This window comes from Corvus hawaiiensis, chromosome 5, assembly GCF_020740725.1.
Source record: "Corvus hawaiiensis isolate bCorHaw1 chromosome 5, bCorHaw1.pri.cur, whole genome shotgun sequence".
Taxonomy (NCBI): Eukaryota; Metazoa; Chordata; class Aves; order Passeriformes; family Corvidae; genus Corvus; species Corvus hawaiiensis.
In genome coordinates this window covers 41,132,935-41,152,364 of record NC_063217.1, presented here as the reverse complement: position 1 = coordinate 41,152,364, position 19,430 = coordinate 41,132,935, and the positions used below count along the sequence as shown (strand labels likewise).

General features: G+C 38.5%; 1 protein-coding gene across 2 annotated transcripts; it reads left to right on the top strand.

Moving 5' to 3' along the window:
* Positions 1 to 720: 720 nt before the first annotated feature.
* TMA16 (translation machinery associated 16 homolog) lies at positions 721 to 18,662 on the top strand. Of its 2 annotated transcripts, none has more exons than XM_048303006.1 (7): positions 721 to 817; positions 1,994 to 2,106; positions 9,350 to 9,387; positions 10,171 to 10,255; positions 11,378 to 11,526; positions 16,899 to 16,941; positions 18,297 to 18,662. In XM_048303006.1, the coding sequence occupies exons 1-7, from the start codon at positions 815 to 817 to the stop codon at positions 18,466 to 18,468; spliced, it is 603 nt and encodes a 200-aa protein (XP_048158963.1). In that variant the 5' UTR covers positions 721 to 814; the 3' UTR covers positions 18,469 to 18,662. The 2 variants fall into 2 exon arrangements, with proteins under 2 accessions (XP_048158963.1, XP_048158962.1); XM_048303005.1 differs by lacking the exon at positions 721 to 817 and adding an exon at positions 1,410 to 1,691.
* The last annotated feature ends 768 nt before the right edge of the window (positions 18,663 to 19,430 follow it).

Sequence of the window (19,430 nt, the reverse complement as noted above, 5' to 3'; positions counted from 1 at the left end):
TGAGCCTGTGATGCCTGGAGCTGTACAGTCACAACTGCTTTTCTACAGGCCCATAGTGTAGGTGATGATCTGCTTTGAGGTGTCACAGGAGTGTTGGTGACAGAGATGGGGTGGGTTTTTTTCTGTTTTGGTGATGTCTGCCTGTCGGAGAGTTATGCTCTCCTGTAACTCTCCTGTAACTTTAAGTTTTGATTTTGGACTTTCCAGAAGTAGAGGTTGTTTCTTTCTCTTACCAAGGGAAAGGTTGGTTTTCTCATACAGGTTGTCACCTTTTTCTTGACTTTGTTCCATTTTCTTCAGCTCAGCAAAGCTCCTTCTTTGCATAGGCACCAGTTGTGGAATTTCTTCCTCATAATGACCACCAGGTTCTTGGACTACTTCTACTTTTTCTTTTATCTCAAGCTCATGGGTAGCAGTAGCAGCCCCATCCATTTCAGTAGCCAAAGTGATTTGGCCTGAATCGAGCTTTTTAGCTGCGTTTTTTGGTTTCCTTTTTTTCCCCTTGAGACAGAGCAACGCCTGTCTGTCAAGCTCACGGATGGTGGGGATATTTGCAGTAAAAGTCGAAGCGCAACTGATTCCAGTGTTTTGAGGGGAAGAATTTTTACACATTTCCAGCTGCTGTCAAGGTACTATGCAGCTTTCATTCCGGTGTGGCCGCACCCGCACGGTCTCACCGGGAGCTCGCTGCCCTGGGCGCAGCCAGCCCCGCTCGGGGCGAGTGGCAGCCGCGGAACGCCCGGGCGCCGCCCGCGCCGCCCGCCCGGAGCGCTGAGGCTGCTGCACCGCCGTGCCGGAAGGAGGCTCGCTCGCCATGGTGCGTGCGGCGGGGTCGGGATGGGAATGGGGACAGGGACAGGGACAGGGGTGCGGCTTCCGCAGCCTCCCCTTCTGGGGACGGCGGTGGCTGCTCACGCGGTGCTCCCGGGCCCTTCATTCCCCCCGGGAGCGGCCCCACCGCGTCCCTGGAGAGGCCTCGGGAGTCTGCGGCGGGTCCCCTGGCGGGCTGGCGGCCCTCTGGGCCGATACCGGCGGTGACCCGACCTTGCGTTTAAAAACTGCTGCATTTCTTCCCGGAGGGGTTCGCGTCCTTCTGGGCCTTCCCGGCAGGGCGGCCGCGGGGCGGGGGCAGCGGGGCCGGCAGCGCCGGGGGCTCCGGAGGACGGGCGGGGGGAGGCGCGGTCCGTGTAGGGAGCAGGTGCGAGGTGCCGCCGCCTGAGATTTGCCGAGTTATTCACACTAGTTCTGTCTTTGACATCACCTGTTTTTTCGCAGCTCTAAGCCCTGATGCGATCACACAGAATTGGACGTACTAAAGCCTCCGTTTGTTGATGGCCATTTGTTGTGATGCAGGAAAGCCTTTAAGGTGTTTGTTTTGCACGCAGTTAAATAGCATATTATTTCATAAAGCCTTTCAGTTCTGTTCAAACACTTTTTTACCAGAAAGTAGCGTAACTTAGAGTAGTATTACCGAACTTTTGAAATTCTTGAGTACTATTCCCTCTCTGTGCAGTATGAAGGGGTAGAGAAGGAAAGCGCGTGTCTGCTCCCTGGTGTGAGGCATTCCAATGATATCTTGAGAGGAACAAGAAAATCCCTTTTGTTGTGTTGTACAAGTTACATGTGGCCCTTGTCAGAAACCCAGATGCAACAATCTGATAGAAGCTTGAATGGGGACATTTACTGCAAAGGTACAGAGAAGTAATCTTAGTTTCCTAGCTGCAGAGTTCTACAAAGTAGGTAGTTTGACAGCAGTCACTATGTAAGATTTCTCACAGCATTTCCTGTACTCTAGTGGTTTTGTTACAGCATGTACAGACTTCAAGTAATTTTATTATTGAAGTGGGTGAAATTGATAATGTGCTACTGGAAGTTAAGGGCTTTCTGAGATAGCAGGGCATGACCTTTTAAGTCTTTACCATGTGTATTTCTGTCTTCCTTTTCATACTTTACTCAGCCTTATTAGTGCATAGTATCTTTGATTTCTTTTCAGCCAAAGTTACGAAAACCTCAAGGAGGGAAGCAAGAGAAAAAAGTTATCCATCCGTACAGCAGAAAAGCTGCACAGCTTGCAAGGGAAGTGCACAAACAGGAAAAGAAAGAAAAGTAAGTTGATTGCATGTAGTGGACATGGGCCGTTATGCTGATATAATCATAAGATAACAGAAAGGCCTGTATAACTTAGTACTGCCGCTGGGCCATGTGAAGTGACAGGTTGCATGCATTAAATCAGGTTATACAAAGTCTGTAGTTCTGCTGCTTCAGTTCCGGTGTTGTTCTTACAAGTCAGATTTCTTGCCTTTGATAGTCTGAATAGCACGATGCTGGTGATTTCACATGAAGGTAAGTCATCTAGTTTGGCTTTACTTCAAGTTCGGTAAGAATCCTGCTTAGGGTCTAACTGCTTCTGCTGAAAGGCTGAGTTAATAGAAAAGAAAACTCAGAAGCCTTCCTGCAGGAGACTTCTGAGTCAGACTGTACAGTTAACACCTCTTTCGTGGTTTTCTGCTGTTCCATGGCAAGTTTGTTTTTCTGCTTTTAAGTTTTACTTCCCCCTTCCACAGAGGGAGAAGACAGCTGGTGAAGACTGTCCTTTATTTTACATTATCTCATCTTTCTTGTTGTTATGCATAAATATGTTTATTTAGGAAGTTACTAAAACATTTTCAGTCTAAGTATAATATAGCACTATATAAACTGTATAATGCCATATAAATTGTAGGGTCTGGATGGACAGTGTGAGCTGAGCCCAAATACCCATTTGTCTGAAGGTGTTAAATTGGAAGCTCCTGGTCCAGAGACTGTGCAGTTTTATTGTTGGGTTTGATGTACAGCCTTATCCATGGCAGTTGCACTGTTGCTTTAACTAGAAAGGGGGCCTTTGCTACCACAGCTGGGTCCTGTAGCCTCCAGCAGAGCTGCTGCAAGAATTCACAAGTAGCATGTGTTGAGGATTGGGCAGTTTCCTAATATGCAAGAAGTCTTCCCTGTTGCTTCGTATTTTTTCTGTGCTCTCTGACTGTATGTTTTGATTGTAAGTTTTTATTGGAGATTATTTTCCTACTGCTAAATTGACCACTTTGTCCCTTACCTCTTTCACCTTGTGTCCTAGCAGCCACTCACGGCTCTTAATCACAACAGATGACTTAATCTTACTTGATTCTTAGTGCTTGCATTTGTGATTTCATCACACGGAAAAACGTGCACAAGAAAACTTAGTTTTAGAGGGAGCGATACTTACTGATTGTTCATTATGACATGGCACACTCAAATCTTTTAGTGATGGTCTCCTGTGGTTAGAGTTACACTGATACCAAGACCTGTGCTGATGTTTCTTTTTGGAGTGATACTTTTTGTTGCAACAGCAAAAAGTTGAAAGGCCTTGCTGAAGCTGTGGTAGACAATATCCACTGCTCTCCCCTCACCCCTCCAGGCAGTTGTTTCATCATAGAAGGCAATCAGGTTGGTCAAACATGCCTTACCTTTAGTAACTCCATGCCAACTACTCCTGATCACCTCCTTGTCCTCCACGTCGATAGAGATTGCCTCCAGAATGAGGTGCTCTGTTGCCTATGCAGTGATTTAGGTGGGGCTGACTGGCTAGTAGTTCCCTGGGTTCTCCTTCCTGCCCTCTTGGAAGACCGGGGTGACATTTGTTTACTTCCAGTCCTCAGGCACCGCTCCTCATCTCCACAACCTTTCAAAGATAATTGTGAGCTGTCTAGCCATGGTGTCTGCCAGCTTCCTTGGCACTTGTGGATGCATCCCTCAGGGCCCATGGCTTTGTGGATATCAGGTTTACCTTGGTGTTCTCTAACCCAGTCCTCCTTGACCAAGGGAAAGTATTCCTTCTAACATTCCTTAATCCTGGTCTGCTGAGTCAGAGCTCCCTGAGGGCTGCTCTTGGCAGTGGAGGCCCATGCAAAGAAGGTGTTCAGTATTTCTGCCTTCTCTGTGTCCTGTTACCAGGGTCCCCCTCAATTCAGTAACAGGCCCACATTACCCTTAGTTTTCCTTTGGTTACTGATGTGTTTGAAGAAGCCCTATCCTTGCTATTTCAATCTAGGCTGATTGTAGAAGATGTAGCCTTTCATTTTGCATAGGGAAACTATTCCACCAAGAATAGTGTGTCAGTTTTGACCATCCAAAGCATATTTTGATAGCAAAATGATCGTATATTTTTCATCTTTTTTATCAAATAAATAAGATCTCTACATCTTACGGTTCTGGGGCCTAAACAGTTAACTAACGTTGTTCACAGATCTGCACTTTGTAGATCACTTTCGTTGTGGTGTTCTAAAAATACATCTAAAAATTAGTTGCATTGAAAACATCCTCCAATTGTCTATATTCTATTTTCTCTATTGTCTTGGCTTGAAGAACAATTTAATTGGAAAGACATGAATAATGTGTATTTTTTTACTTTCCGTAGTGTTTTTAAGAGACTCATTAAGGGTTCCAATTTCTTTTGAATCTCTATTATCTAAATGATCAGCTTGGTAAATGTTTTTTTAAATATTGGAAATTAAATATGTGTTAAACTTTTTATTGTAATTACTTAGCTTTCAGTTTCTGTAATAAAATGCTGAGGTTTGGATTCATTTTGTATAGCTCTGAAAAAGACAAATTTCTGATGCTGTTGATAGAGGAAAGCTTTCCACTCCTACACTCTCAGGAAAAAGAAATAGCTCATACCAGTTTTGTTCATTCGCATTGCTTCTGCAAGTCTATTAAATGTTTTTAAACAATTTTCGAAATTACTTCTATTGAATGACAGCCTTTTTCTCTGGTTGGAAGGTTAATACATCTTTTGGTGGTAAATAGGAGAAGCTGCCTTGTAATCTCTGCAGAATTTTCTTCCTTCGTCCCATCTACAAATCTGGTATTTTTTTGGCCATGCTTGTTATTGTGTAGAAGTAAGTTGTTTGAAGTATGAATAGGACACCAAACTGGAAACAGAATGCTCAATATGATCTCACCAGGCCTGAGTAAAGGGGTCATTTCTCTGTACAGGCTCATGCATTTCTGCAGAATGGATAAACTGGATTAGAGTAGTCAGTGAATGTTGGAAGTCCATAAAGTTTATCTGTATTATTTTTATTAAGCTGTGGATTTCCTTGCCAAAAGATGCTCTAATTGTGGCTGGCTAAATTTGTGAAGTAATACTTTTTGAACATATGTACATTTGATCTGTTGATTACTATTTAATACAAAGGTATTACCTTGGATGTAGGAAGGCCTTGAATGGCATGTTACTGGAGGATGAGAATGTCTTTTATAGAAATATCAGTCAATGATTTTGGTTTTGTGTGGTTTGTTTCTTTTCGTTTTGCTTGTTTTGGTTGGTTTTTGTTGTTATTTTTTTTCCTTTGGTACTTGTCTGGAGACAGGATTCAGGACTGGAGACAGTTTAGGCTTTTATTTACTTATTAACTTTCCTACAGGATGGAGAAAAAAGAAATAACTGCTGTGAATGTTCCTTTTTATGTTATACAGGAAGGAAAATTGCATTAAGTTATGAGATGCATATTCTGGTATCTGTTGCCCAAACTAGATAAAATAAAAGACATTATCCACAAGGAATTTCAACACTTTAAATGCAACACTGGGAAAAAGGAGGGAGCAATTCTGCATTAAGTTGCAGAAGTCTTTTACAGCCTCCATTGTCCACTCTTCACTGCAAGCATTCATAACGAAATATGACAGCAGTTATAAGTTTACTGTTCAGAAACTGTGACTGCACTATGAAAGACCAACCCTTAACCATAATAAGAGGAGACAGACCAATTGCTTTTAGAAAATTGGCTACAATCTTAAGTCATCTTGTTCACTTGAATTACACCTTTTGCTTGCCTGCATCCCTCTCCTCTCAGTTCTCTTCAAGGTCTAATGAGCAGCAACAACTTCCAGTGTATTACTACCAGTTTATTCTCTCTTAATCTACATGCAAGTCCTTATTCCTTTAGGCAGCTTGTTTGATCTGTTAAATAATTACATGGCTGTTCTCATGAGACAGCAATAGCTGCCTCACTGGCAGTAGCAGAACACTGACTTTTCTACACTTAAGGAAACCAGACCATAGTGGGAAATTCATGGAACTTCTGTAGTAGTGATGAACCAACACCAGTCATCTTTTGCCTGCAACTGCAGAAATACCTATCTGGTTTCGGTAGCTAAAGCAAACCTAACACTCGATTTTTTTATCTGTCATTTTCCCCCCCGAGTCAAAATAGACCCTTTCTATTGTGCATGCATTATAAATTTCTCAGGAGTCAGTGCATTTTCATTACAAATAAGCCTGTCTAAAACTGACATGCTCTGACATATGAGAGCTAAGGAGTTTTTACAGTGATGGGGCGTGAAGTTACCTTTGAGAGTAAGCAATAACCTTACAATGTCTCCTGGTATAGCTCTTTGTTTGGTTGGTTTTCCTTGGGTTTTCCCTTGTCTAACCTCCTAATCTCTCTTGGCCCACTATGCTTCTACTTGCATTCTGGCAGCAGTGATGGCTATGTGACATGCTCTTGCAGATTCTTCATGAGGAACTGAAAAAATGTTAGCTTTTAAAATCATTTATTTTGCTTATAGAAATAAATGAAGCAAAAGAGAAAAAAATTAATTCTTGTTGGTGCCTTAGGATTTTAGCTTTTATATTTTTCATATCCTGTAATGCTTTAGTATGTAAGTCTAAAACTCCATATAGCCTGTTAGCTACTGTTCTCCCATTTTGGTCAGAGAAAACAGATCCTTTCTAGGCCTGAAACTCAAGGACACCTTACTGTCTCAGGCCCCAAAATATGTAAACAAAAATGAATTAAGGGGTGAAAAAACTTGGGGTAGTGACTTCATTACGTGAAATTGTAATTGGAGGATTAACCCCTGATATGCAAATGGACCAAACCTACGAAAATATGAAAACCCATGACTCGGTTGTCCATTTTGGGTGTAGCCCCGGAGGGTTTTGACTGCTCAAGGTGTACCTGAAGGCCCTTCAATAAATATACCTGCTTTTATTCTCTTGTCTAGCCTCTTTTTTTAGGTAGCCCCATCAAGGCATCATTGTAGAGGGATTTTCATATGGAAAATGCTTAACCCAGCTAACAAAAACAGACATGTATGGAATATTATGAAAGGTATTTAGCAGTCTGAAACAATGAAATACGTCTTATGAACCATTAATTTTTCTTTCTTTCTTAGTGAATAGCCTGTCTTAGTTTTCAGAGCCATAGGTGGCATTTGTATGTGTGGATGTTACCAGGGAAAAATACTGAGTTTGTAAACTGATTTGGGAAATACTTATTCATTGTTAGTATTTAGAGTAGAACAGTTGAATACAATATCACAGATAAAGATCTGCTGAAGGAACAGGTAGAATTTACTTTTTAAGTACCTAGTAGACATCAAGAAAGCTACTTATTTTTATTAGTAATCAGTGCCTAAGCAGAGGATTTCTGGGAGGTGGGAGAAGGAGAAAATCATCAAGAGACAACAGCCTGCCACAAGATTGTATCCTTGTCCTTCCCCTGAGCAAAAGCTATTACTCATTGTATGGAAGGAGATGAGAGGAAGTTTCTTTGACTCACCTGATTTGATTAGCCTCACTGCTAACACTATTGTCTTGTAGCAGTCACTGAGGTGAGGTTTTTGTGAAAAGTACAATAAGGAAACATCCAGGCCTATCATTCATTATTTCTCATACTGAAAGTAGTTGTGTGCACCAGGAGACTGAAGGTTTTTCTTCCATAAGAAAATGGTGGTTCTATACTTTGCTGCATTGATAAATAAATGTTTTAGTGACCCTAGCAGGTGCAAATGGCAATCTGTAGTGTTTCAGAACATAGATGCATGACATGATTCTGTTTAGGCAGCTTTTCTTGATGTCTGGCAGTGTTGCCATGCAGGGTTCCCAGCAGGGATTGCTGATGGGGAGTTCCACTGAAGCAGAGTATGTGTCCTTTTCTTGGACAGTTACCATCCAAAGCTCCCTGCTGTAAGTCCTCTGAGAATAAAAGCCTGCCCAGCTTTTATTGAAGGCTTTTTCTGCACATGCTGGGGTATCCATAGCAGGAAAAATTTCTTGAATATGTTAGTGGAATTCTTAGCAGCTCCCGCATGCTGTGCGTTTGCTTTTACATGGCTTTTAGACAGTCTTCAGAGGATGAAGTACTTCTTGAAAAAGCTGATATTTATTTAAATAATGTAGGTTTGTGGACAAGTGACACAATATGTTTGTCTCTGGAAAGTAAGGGTTTATCTTTTGATCCTAGATTTTGTGATAGGTGACAGGCTGTGCTCTGAGTTACTTCAGTTAGCTCGAAAATGCTCATTAAATTTTATTGAGTAAAAGGAATTTAATAAAGGAGCACAGTAGCTCTGAACTGTGGTGACTTTTAGCATTATTTATTCTTCGTCAATTATATCTTTTATGATTTATTTAACCTGTTACCAATTTGCCTATTTTATAATAAAAAGTCAGTTCTATCAGAGGTCCTTGATTATATACACTGAATATGCATAGCTAAGATATTTTTTCCAGTGACAAATTTCATACTTACCCCAACAATGTCTTATTTTCCTTTCTGGAAACAACAGAACATTGCAACATCCTTTGATGCAGATCGAATCTGACACCTTGAGGAGAAAGGAGCATAAGGCACAGGATATCCTGTTGGAGAACTTGTCTCTTTTCAGAACTCCTAATTAGGAGAACAATTAATCCCAAATAAAATTGTGTACATACATCCCATAGAGTACAGCAGACCTTGAGTATTTTGCCAGAGATTGAGGTGGAGTTAAAAGTACTATGAGATAGAGTTGGGGTTTTTTTTCATCTTTTTTAATAATGTTGTTAACTTTGGTTTCTTAACACATTAACTTTTACTGTTCACTAAGCACAAACTTTAATTATTTTAAGTTTTTAGGCAATAGAATGGTATTTTTCACATTGCATGCTTGATTTGCAAGAGTGCAGTGCAGTGAAATCTCCAAATTCATTAAATGTGCCAGAAGAATATCAGAAACACTCAGTGAAATTGTGACAATGCAGCTCTTTGGTGAAATTCCTTTTGTTGTGCTCTGAGAAAAATGTTGCGTCCTTATTTCTTCCAAGAAACTGTTAAGACTAATAGGTAAACTGGACAAATTTCAGATAGTAGTTTTACCAAAAAGTAGATGTTTTGGGTGAAACAGGGTAAGTTTTACATTGTTTGGAATTTGTCAAATATTTCCATTTGAAATTTTACCTTGACTTTCATTGTGACTGAAAAAACCCACTTTTTGAGAATAAAATTGAGGTCATTATTTATATGGTACTCATTCCTGGCTAACATATCTGGTTTTTCTCTGCTAGGTTGAAGACTGACAAAGCTTTACGTTTAAGTATTATTGGTAAGCAGAAACTTCTATTACTGAGTACGGTATTCAGCTTCTTAGTAGAGAGTCTAAGTTTTATCAACTTTTTAGATGTCCACTTAGTTTTTTTTTCTCTATAATCTGATTCTGCAATCTTCAAATAGACTTGGTTGAAATACTGAAATACCTGACGTCTACTTAATATATACAGGATTGAATTTGGGGCTGAGCATAGCTAATCTTTAGTCACTGTGCCCAACAAAAGGGTAATATAGACCAAATTAGTGTTTTGTACATCTGTACACATATTTATTGTATTTGGCCTCCATGCTTTCTATAATTGCTTGTAAAAGAAGATGATATATGTAGGTTAAAAGACACATTATGCTAGCAAGTAAATTCAAAACTTTGAGACACAACCTGGAATATTTTTCTCTTCCATATGATTTATCTGCACCTTTTCAATTTGATCTGTTTAAAAATTGTGATGATCAGAACTCTTACTCAGCCATTGTGTTGGTTTTTTCCCCTTTATTAGTTTCCTTCCTAAGCACTTGGTATAGTGATATTTTAATTAATTTCCAGTAAAACAAAGCTTAATGTATTTTTTTTCCTGTGGAAGGTATAAAATAAATCTGAAATCATGTGGGAATGTTTCTATTGCAGCTACCTTTATATCTGGTCCCCACAGTATCAGAGTCTATGATGCCATTCAAAATCTTGAAAAATGGGGAGGCATTTAAAAAACATTGAGAAACTTTAATCTGTATTGATGCTACAGTGGTGATGTAATCATTAATGTTAAGTTTATTCTTGTAGGAGAAAAACTGCAATGGTTTCAGAGTCACCTTGACCCCAGTAAAATCGAGTACACAAAGAAGGAAGCTGGCGAGCTAATTGAAAAGTAAGACTGGTGTTAAAAACAAGATTTAAAAGCTTGACTTGTCTTTAAAAATAATGTTCTTAGTATAAGATCTGCAAAGTGATGATGACTCAGAGGAGGACTTTTTATATATTGCTTTTTATAATACCACGTAGTTGATTTTGTTACCACTGACATATATTGAGAAATGTGTATAGTCATACTAGAATTATTCAAATAAGTCATGTGTTACAGTTTCTTTTTTTAAATCATTGAAGTATATCCCTAGTTTTGTAGTGTGTGGAGGACTGTAAATGATTTGGACAGTAGTAATCACATGCATTTGCTTGTTGCATTATTCTGTGACACCTGAATGCACAGTTTTCACACTACTTACTCCTTTAGTCTCCGATTTTCGTCACTGAGAAGATTAAACACTAGTCAGGTGGGTCAATTTGTAGGGCAGGAACTACCAAATTTTAATCTGATGAGAAAAAACTCAGTTATTTCTTCACTACTGTTCTGTTATTTCTTCACTTCTTCAATGCCTGTGGCTTGTCACCGTTTCTCACCTGCTAGCTAAATAACATGGGATACATACGTATTCTTACCCAGGTGTATTGTACCAGTTTGCTTTAGAAGCTCTGACGTATTTCCTACACTGTTCATGAACAGCATGTTCTACATGCTCATCAATGCTAGTGATATTTCAAAGACAATGAAAGCTTACTCTTAGGATTTGAGTTGGAAGTTTGCAAAGAGATGTAGAACACATGCCAAAGAAGAATTTTGCTTTAGAAGATACAACTGAGGTGGTGAAATCCAGCAATTAAAAGTTTGGAATTTAACTCACTCAGATTAAACATGGGTCTTCCAGAGCAGGTGAATTACAATAATGAGGTAGTTTTGTTTTATGCAAACATAGTTAAAGAAAAAAAGGCAAATTAAAAAAAAATTCTTCTGGAAGCCACGTGTGATTTAAAGGAAGTTCCAAATGGAGCTTCCACTTTGAAGATCAAAGTAGTTGTTCAAGTCTAAGAAATATCTCAAATTTAGAAAATAAATTAGGAAATAAATACAATTAGTAAAATAATTTATCAGTAATTCTGTTTTGCAATTTTTTGCATGACTGCATCTGGCTATAATGCATTTTATTTCTTTCAGTTACATGTGTCGATTCAATGCTGAATTGGAGCAGATTGAATTACAAAACAGTATTAAAGGCAGACAAGGAAGACAGCATGGTTCACGGGAAACTGTCATCAAGCAGACAATAGAACGTGAAAGACAACTCTATGAGGGCTATGGAATAGGTATGTAAATGCATTAGAAAGAATTCTGTGCTCACCCCTGCTCACAAGGCCAGAATCTAGGCAAACTTTCTAGGCATTGTCCTTATTTTTCTCTTTAAAGAAATTAACTAAGTGCTAGGTGCTTATGCCTTGCAGAGTTGTTTGGGAGGAGGGGCAGGGTGAAGAAAAGGAGGAAAAAAGATTGTGGAGGTCTGACATATATTCTGCTTTTGTCTCTGTGCATCTTTGCTAGTACTGTCTTTTCAGTGCAGGCATACGTAACCTATTTTTGAAACTAAAGTGAGCTTTTAATGCAGCTGTCTTGAATACAAACTGTTCAGCAGCTTGTTTGGACCTTCATTTGACAGCTGGAGCTAGGCTGAAGGGAAGCAGCAATAGTTTGGTGAAATAAGGAAGAAAGACAAAGGGATAAAGAAAGTGCAAAAAGTGAAGAGTTGTTTTGAGGATAGTCAAGCAGTGAAGTGTGTGTGTTTTGGTTTAACCAATGATATGCATGTTGAAGCTGAGTGGTGAACTTGGCTTTAATGCTAAAGTATTATCTAGTCATAATCAGTCCTTCTAATAGTAAAAGTATGTCATGGAAGACATGAAAAATCGACATTATTTTGTAGTTAGGATACAAAGCACAGCAAGGTTTGGGTTGTGTATCATATTCCCCTGTCAGCTGTCCCTGCTGTGTCCCCTCCCAGCTCCTGGTGCAAGCCCAGCTCAGGAATAATGAATACATCCTGTTTTCATTGACACTGTTTCCAGCACTAATCTACAACACAGCCCTGTACTAGCTACTGTGAAAAAAATTAACTCTACCCCAGCAAAATCAGCACACCCTGATATGTATTGTACAAATAAAGAAAAAATTATTATTAATGACTTTAAAATTTGCCAGTGCAGCCTGCAGAGGCAGAGAAATTTAGGAATATCTGTATGACTTCATGTGTAATCTTTGATTTCTTAGAAGGAGGGGAAAAAAGTAATAGGAAAATAGATGCTGTGATTGTTATCAAATAGCTCAGTTGTAGAAAGTATTCATTTTGTTTTTTGCTTTTAAGTTTTAATTCTTTTTTTCCTTACTGCTTTGTGGAAAACTGACAGAAAAAAGCAGTAGGGCTAGAGAAAAAGATGGCAAATGCACAAGCACAACATAAAAATAATGAAGAAGCTAGAAATATTGTAGGCAGAATTGGAGGTTATTATAGAATTAGTAAGTAAAGCATTCAGAGAGCACAGTGCAACGTCACATATTAAATACACTTTCAAATCATTCATTATTTGTTATCACAGCTGCTGCAGGTTTTGCTGTCTGTCTAGGACAGTGTTCATTTAGAGAAAATAGTTGCTGCTAAGTACTATAGCAACTAAATACTGTAATTACAGATGGGCATAAATGGAAATCAGCTGGAAACAGTGCTTTTATGCCTCTAGCTCATTATTAATCCTGGAAGCTTTAGTGTGTGGAGCTTCTATAACAGATTTGTTGGGCTCCCCCCACCCCCCCATTCTTGAACTCAGTTATTTCTTGTATGTGTGTGCATTTGCTATGAAGAGACTGCATAATATGTATTCTTTTCATTTAGGGAAGTCTACTAAAATTGGATGCAGTCTCTTTATATCATAGAATCAATTAAGTTGGAAAAGACTTCCAAGATTGTTAAGTCCAACCTTTGAGCAAACACCACTGTGTCAACTAAGTGCACTACCACGTCAGCTTAATAGCACCAAGTGCCACATCCAGTCATTTCTTGAACACTTCCTGGGCTGCTGATTCCTCCGCCACTTCCTTGGGCAACTCGTTCCAATGCTTAACCACCCTTTCAGTGAAAAAACATCTGTCCTGATGTCCAGCATGAATCTTCCCTGGGTGTAGCTTGAGGGCATTTCCTCTTATCCTGTCAAAGATACATGTAAATGAAAAACTAATTCTTTATAAAATGTAAAAATTTGTTTACAAAAGTGGTAGGCATCCTAAAATATATAAATTTTAGTCTTTTTTAAACAAACAGTAGCTATACAGGGAACATTATCAGTGAGATTGTTGAGGTTTAGCAGCTCCTTGTCCTTACTCCTCAAATATATCTACCATAGTTTTACTGCAGTTTTCTTCCTCGTTTTCATTTTTGTGTTTGCGTTTTTTGTTTAATCTGGTCTTACATGTTTATAGCAAAGCTGTTGAAAGGCAATGCTAGATATTTATCTATTTATTTGTAACCCAGAGTTAGCATGCTTTCAGTGGAAAAGCATAATTACTTCATCTGAATATCATCCATTTTTGATAATTTGCTTCTAATTACCTTGCATGTTCTCTCAGACGCATAATATTAATCTTGGGGGAAAGTGGCTTTTAAAACGAAATACCTTTATTAGTTAGTTCTGGAGGCTTCACATTACAGGGAAATCAATTTAATTCAGATGAAAGCTGTATCATTTCCATGTATCTGCTAATGTAATTTCTGTTACTGTTTGTTAGCTTCTGTTTTCTGTAGTGAACATTATTGTACAGCTGAACGGTTCTTTGCCTAAAGAGCATCTACATTTTCCTTCTTTTTAACAGGCTGTTTGTTCTTCCTCCAAAGAAAGAAAAGTAGAACTGTCTGAAAGGGTCAGAAACATTAAAAAATGTTTACTTAAATCTTTCACTGTGCCTTGTTAGGACTACCAAAAAACAGAGGCTAGACAAAATTAAGAGAATAAAAGCAGTTACATTTATGGAAGGGCCTTCAGGTACATTAGGGCAGACGAAGCCCACCCAGGGGCTACACCCGAACCGGACGATGGGGTCATGGGTTTCCATACTTCTGTAAGTTTGGTTCATTTGCGTATCGGGGGTTAATTCTCCAATTACAGCTTCAGGTAGTGAAGTCACTTAACCCCAGGTTTGCTCTCCCTCAACTCACTTTTGTTTACATTTCTCAGGGCCTGAGACAGTAAGGTGTCCTTGAGTTTCAGGCCTAGAGAGGAATTGTTTTGTCTGACCAAAATGGGAGAGCAGTAGCTAAAACTGTATAGGGAGTTTAGAGTTATACACTAAAGAATTACAGGATTACAGATATATGAAAAATATAGAAGCTAAAATCCTAAGGCATCATCACTGCTGTTTTGCTAAAGCACATAAATTGCTGAATACTTAAGTCTTAGAAAGGCCAGACAATAATCTACTCCCCCTAAATACTGTCTTCATTTCTTTCCCACTAACTCCTGCGCCGTATTTCTTACATTTATTTCTATCTTTAGTTCAGAAAAAAATGTTCCTGTGACTTCACATTTTAAAGCAAATGAAGGAGTTCACAAGCAGCAGCAAAAACCATGGCATCAGTGCATGCTAAGGAGATGCAGCTGAGTTGGACAAGAGTTATTAATCCAGCATAATTTAGAAAATCAGTTACTGTGCTGTATATAGTTTATTTCTACACACAGTTCTAATCTTAATCTGGCAACTCAGTAGTTTTTATTGTGTAACATATTGCAAACACACATGTAAGTGCAGATTAAAAATTTTGCCACTGCCAAAGCAGTAAAGATGAATTCAGTGCCAAATCTTGGTTTGTCACAGAATTTTCTCTCTTTAGAGTGCCTGCTTTCTCATGATGTTGGTGAGCCCTGGATGATGGGCTAGATAAAACTGTTAGAATATTCCCTTTGGAAAAGGTCCTGCATGACTTAAACCCATTAAATGTTAAAAAAAAAAAAAAAAAGAGAGAAAAGCAAGTGAAAGGGCTGGATTTGAAAGTCTTGTCATTTAGTCCTGGTTTGTCTGACAAGAACACTGAACTGTATGTTGAATCAGTGCTTTGATAAAAGGAACAAATACAAATCTCAGCGTGGTGCCACTTCTGCCAAACTCACTGTTTACATCACTACATGCACTACTAGAGGCAAACGGAGTAGCATTGATTGCATCTTGTAAAATACCTGGGAGAAGGGAAGAACTTCTTTCTCTTGTGGAAGCTTGGATGTTCCAGCGTTTGGCACTGTGCTTGCCATGAGTGCAGTTCAAGGGACTGCAAAGAAAGCAAGAGCAACCATGGCTTTGTTTCAAGGCTTTATTGAGAAGGATGGACCTAACGTGGCATGGATGTTTATTGAAACCAAGGAATCAGCAGACTAAAAAAGCATTAGGGTAAATGTTTCTTTGCCTTGCCCAGCTCAGCTGTGAGTAGTATCACCTCCTCTGTTTACCGAGAAGCAGTCTGCAGAAATCACTGTAATTGTTATCAAAACATTTTGCACGTTCTATTGTTCTTCAACTGGTAACTTTATAACCAAGTGTGAAAGGAGGGAATAGGTTTCTGAATAGTAAGGACTGCCTGGCCACAAAGATAAATGACAGAGGTATCATCATCCTACGTTTTGTAGGAGCAGAATCATCCATAATCCTGCATTGATAGCATGATCTCATTTATTACTCTAAGACTTGAGAGAATTAATAGATGAACAAAGGCAGAACTGTTTGTTCAAGGACAATATAAAAGTTGCTGAAATGTCACCATTTTAAGAGGTAAAATAAAGTGGATTTAATGTTACAGAGGTAGAAAACATCTGTCTTGTTGAGAAACCTGCTGGCTGTGAAATCTGTCCAGTTCATAGACAGTAATGAGGTGTTCTTTACTGTGGAAAGATGTCAAGGCTCCTAAGGCATAAATCTCCATAAATTAGTGGTGATATTAAACATGGGCCGCTTGCAACACTGCAGGACCAACCAAGAAGAGAATGACACTGAATTGAGGCAAAGCAGCTTTGGCATCCTATGTAAAAATCTGCCTAAATTTATATGTTACACATCTAATGGGAAGATTTTGGCTACTCCAGGAGGAAAAAAGCAAAATGGTCTGTCCCACAGGTCTCAATACAAAACATTTGCCTTTCTTTTTACTACTAAAGGTAGTACAGATTTATCATGAGTATATGTACTTATTTCTGTTAATGGGGAAGACTGAAAACTTTCAGTCATTAAAATTATTGGTGTTTGTTTCTGTTCAACCAAGATGAACATGAACTACTGAGAGGAGACAGATGCCAACAGTCTCTATAAGTGTTCTGTTGCATTTACTGCAGTATTTAAAAGGCATTTTCAGTAACTGGAATGTTAGTTTCTCTGTGTTCAGTACTTTATGTTATGGCCAGGCCCTGAAGGTGAGGGTAACTGAGATTCTTGCTGATAGATCTCTTGGGGCAGATTAGAGTGAAACAACACTTAATGAGTGGTGGTTTTGTATATATATGTATGGCAGGTTTCTTTTAGAACAATTTGGTTGCAATGGAAAGGAGGTATGTAGCCATTTTGGTTAGAGGCCATTTAGCTCACATTTCTTCCTTTGAAATGAAACTCACTTGAATAATGTAACAGATCTAATAGAAATTAATTTCTTTCCTATTAGAAATCCCAGACATTATGAACAGAAAGCATCTTAAATTTTTCAGGTAAATTTTTTTTATTATCACTAATAATCTGTTTATGCAAAATAGTGTTTCTGAAGTTCACCTGTTGTATGTCTCTTTTCATAAAAAAAGGAACTGATGCAAAACTGCCAAGGAATTTGTCATTTGAAAAAGCAGAATAGGTATGGCATTACTATTCTGGCATTTCGTAGCTGTTACAAGCTAAACACTGGTGATAGTTATTAATTAAAACATTGGAAGATTTAGAGTCAACGGTTAGAATGCCATTTATTTAACTTAAGTAACTTTTTTTCTCATTATCTTAGATAATATTTTACCTAAAATGCTGACCTCAGCTGTTCACAGTAATTTTGGTATTGTGCATGTACTAGTTGAAAATCTTCAATGAATGTACAACTTGCATGCAGTTAAAAGATCCGGGAGCTGTGAAACTGGCTCATCTGGGCCAGCATGTTGGTATGTCCTGGCAATAGACTGCATGAACATTTTTGCTGACAGCTCTATCAAATGAAATCTATGAAAAAAAAAAAAAATATAAGAATGCTTATGTTGCAAAGAATGATATATCACTGACTCCCAGGGGTGGTATGTAGCCAGAAGGCATACATACAGGATGTTGGAATAAAGCCAGAAATCTCAAAGAAAGACTGTTGTATTTATAAATATGCAATTGACTTCTTGAACTGGGACATCAGATAGGAGTGTTGTTGTATTGCCTTGGTAGAGCAAAAACATATCTTACAATTGGCAAACACTGTCTTTGCCCTTGGGAAAAATTATCCATGAAGTGCACTTACTATAATCAAGAAAGCATTCTATTAAGTGAGTACTGGGTTTGACTTATGTTTAAAACAACCTTTTCTCCTTCATCCAGCCTTTGGAAATAACACACTGACCATGTGAATTAATGCTAACGAACACTTTGTGTTCTCTTGAAGTCAGTCATACAACGTGTTAACATTTACCATAAATCATGAGGGACTCATGTACATGTGATATTACATATGTAAATCAAGCATCCAGATGAAGAAACTCTTCTGACCTGCTTTTCTGTTGCTTACCAGACTGCAAGTTGAATGAGACAAACCTAAAAGCAGGTGGCCAAAAGTAACTGAGGATACAATAAGTCTGTGGGAATAAAGTGAACAATATATTTTTGTTTCAGAATATCACATCTGAAAGTACGTATTTCTTCATAGAGAAATTACAGCTTCTGTAGTGTACAAAATCAGGTGAAATCTGTGGTGCTTATTCATACCACAGTAGGAGAGAGGATAACTTAGAAAAGCAGCCTCACTGAGGATATGTGAGTTAACTCTGCCATTCCTTCCTTTCTGTTGGTAATTGGTTTTCATTAGTTTTTTTCTCTCTCTAAGAGAATGGGATGGTGATCTGAGGAAACTCCCAAACATCAAAATGAAAAAGCTCTCAGCTAGGGATGCTGCCTGCAGTCATCCTGAGGTGATAGATGAAGAAGCAAAAGAAGACTTGAATGAAGGAGAAGAGGTGGGCCCTGAGGAGCACCAGCTGATTCAAGAGCTGAAATAGTGAAACAAATTGTAAGAAACATATTTTAATTATCACTGGAAACAAAAATAAAATTTAACTATATTTCTGAAGGCTTTGCTAGTTGCTTTTTTTATGATTTGTGTACCTGTGGTAAAGAGTAAACATTATTACTGGGTAAAGCTGTATATTTTTGGATAAAAATTTTTTACTATAAATAAATACTTAAAATCTTACTTGTGTAAGTTTATGTCTTGAAATCCCAACTAGATGAGTACCTTTTCTCTGCCTAGATTCAGACTGGAATACTTTGTGGTCAGAAATCCTTACCTTTTTGTGGTAATTGCAATAATCTGCTAAACATGAGGAGCTCTTCTCTTGTACCGTCTTTTCTTTGAGAGTCTATGTCAGGATCATAGCTGGAAATGCTTCAATAAGATAAGGTATTTTATGTTTTGTCAAGAGATTTTGAAAGAGTTGCTGTCCTCAGCAATCTGTATTGCAGAATTCAGATCAAAAGCCATTCAAAGTCCCTACAGTCTGTTTTTAAATTTATCTTAGTCCATATTCTTTTTCCAACCCGTCTGTTGAGAATTAAATTGAAGCTGCTCAGGACTTTTCAATAGCAGGCTTGCTTTATGAAGCAACTCTTTAGATGCTTTTAAATGTGTCTTTCAGGGAAGTTCGTAGCAGATCATCACTTTAAAAGCTGTAAAGTGAATAAAAATCAGAGGAAGAAAGGGCAAGGGCAAAACTAGGGATAATTTCACAGCAGGCACTAAGTAGGAGATCTCACTGTATATTAGGTTGTCTGGGCACAGAAGTCACAGTTCAGCTGAACTGTTTGCACACATGGTAGTAGTCACAGCTCAGATGCCTGTAAATTATGTGGAAATAATTGTTCCTGGTGGATGATCTTTCTAATATGTGATCCCTAGTACACTTCTGTGTGCTAAACAATCAAGTCTTTGTCATAGTAAATAGTTTCGTGGGTTTCCCAGATT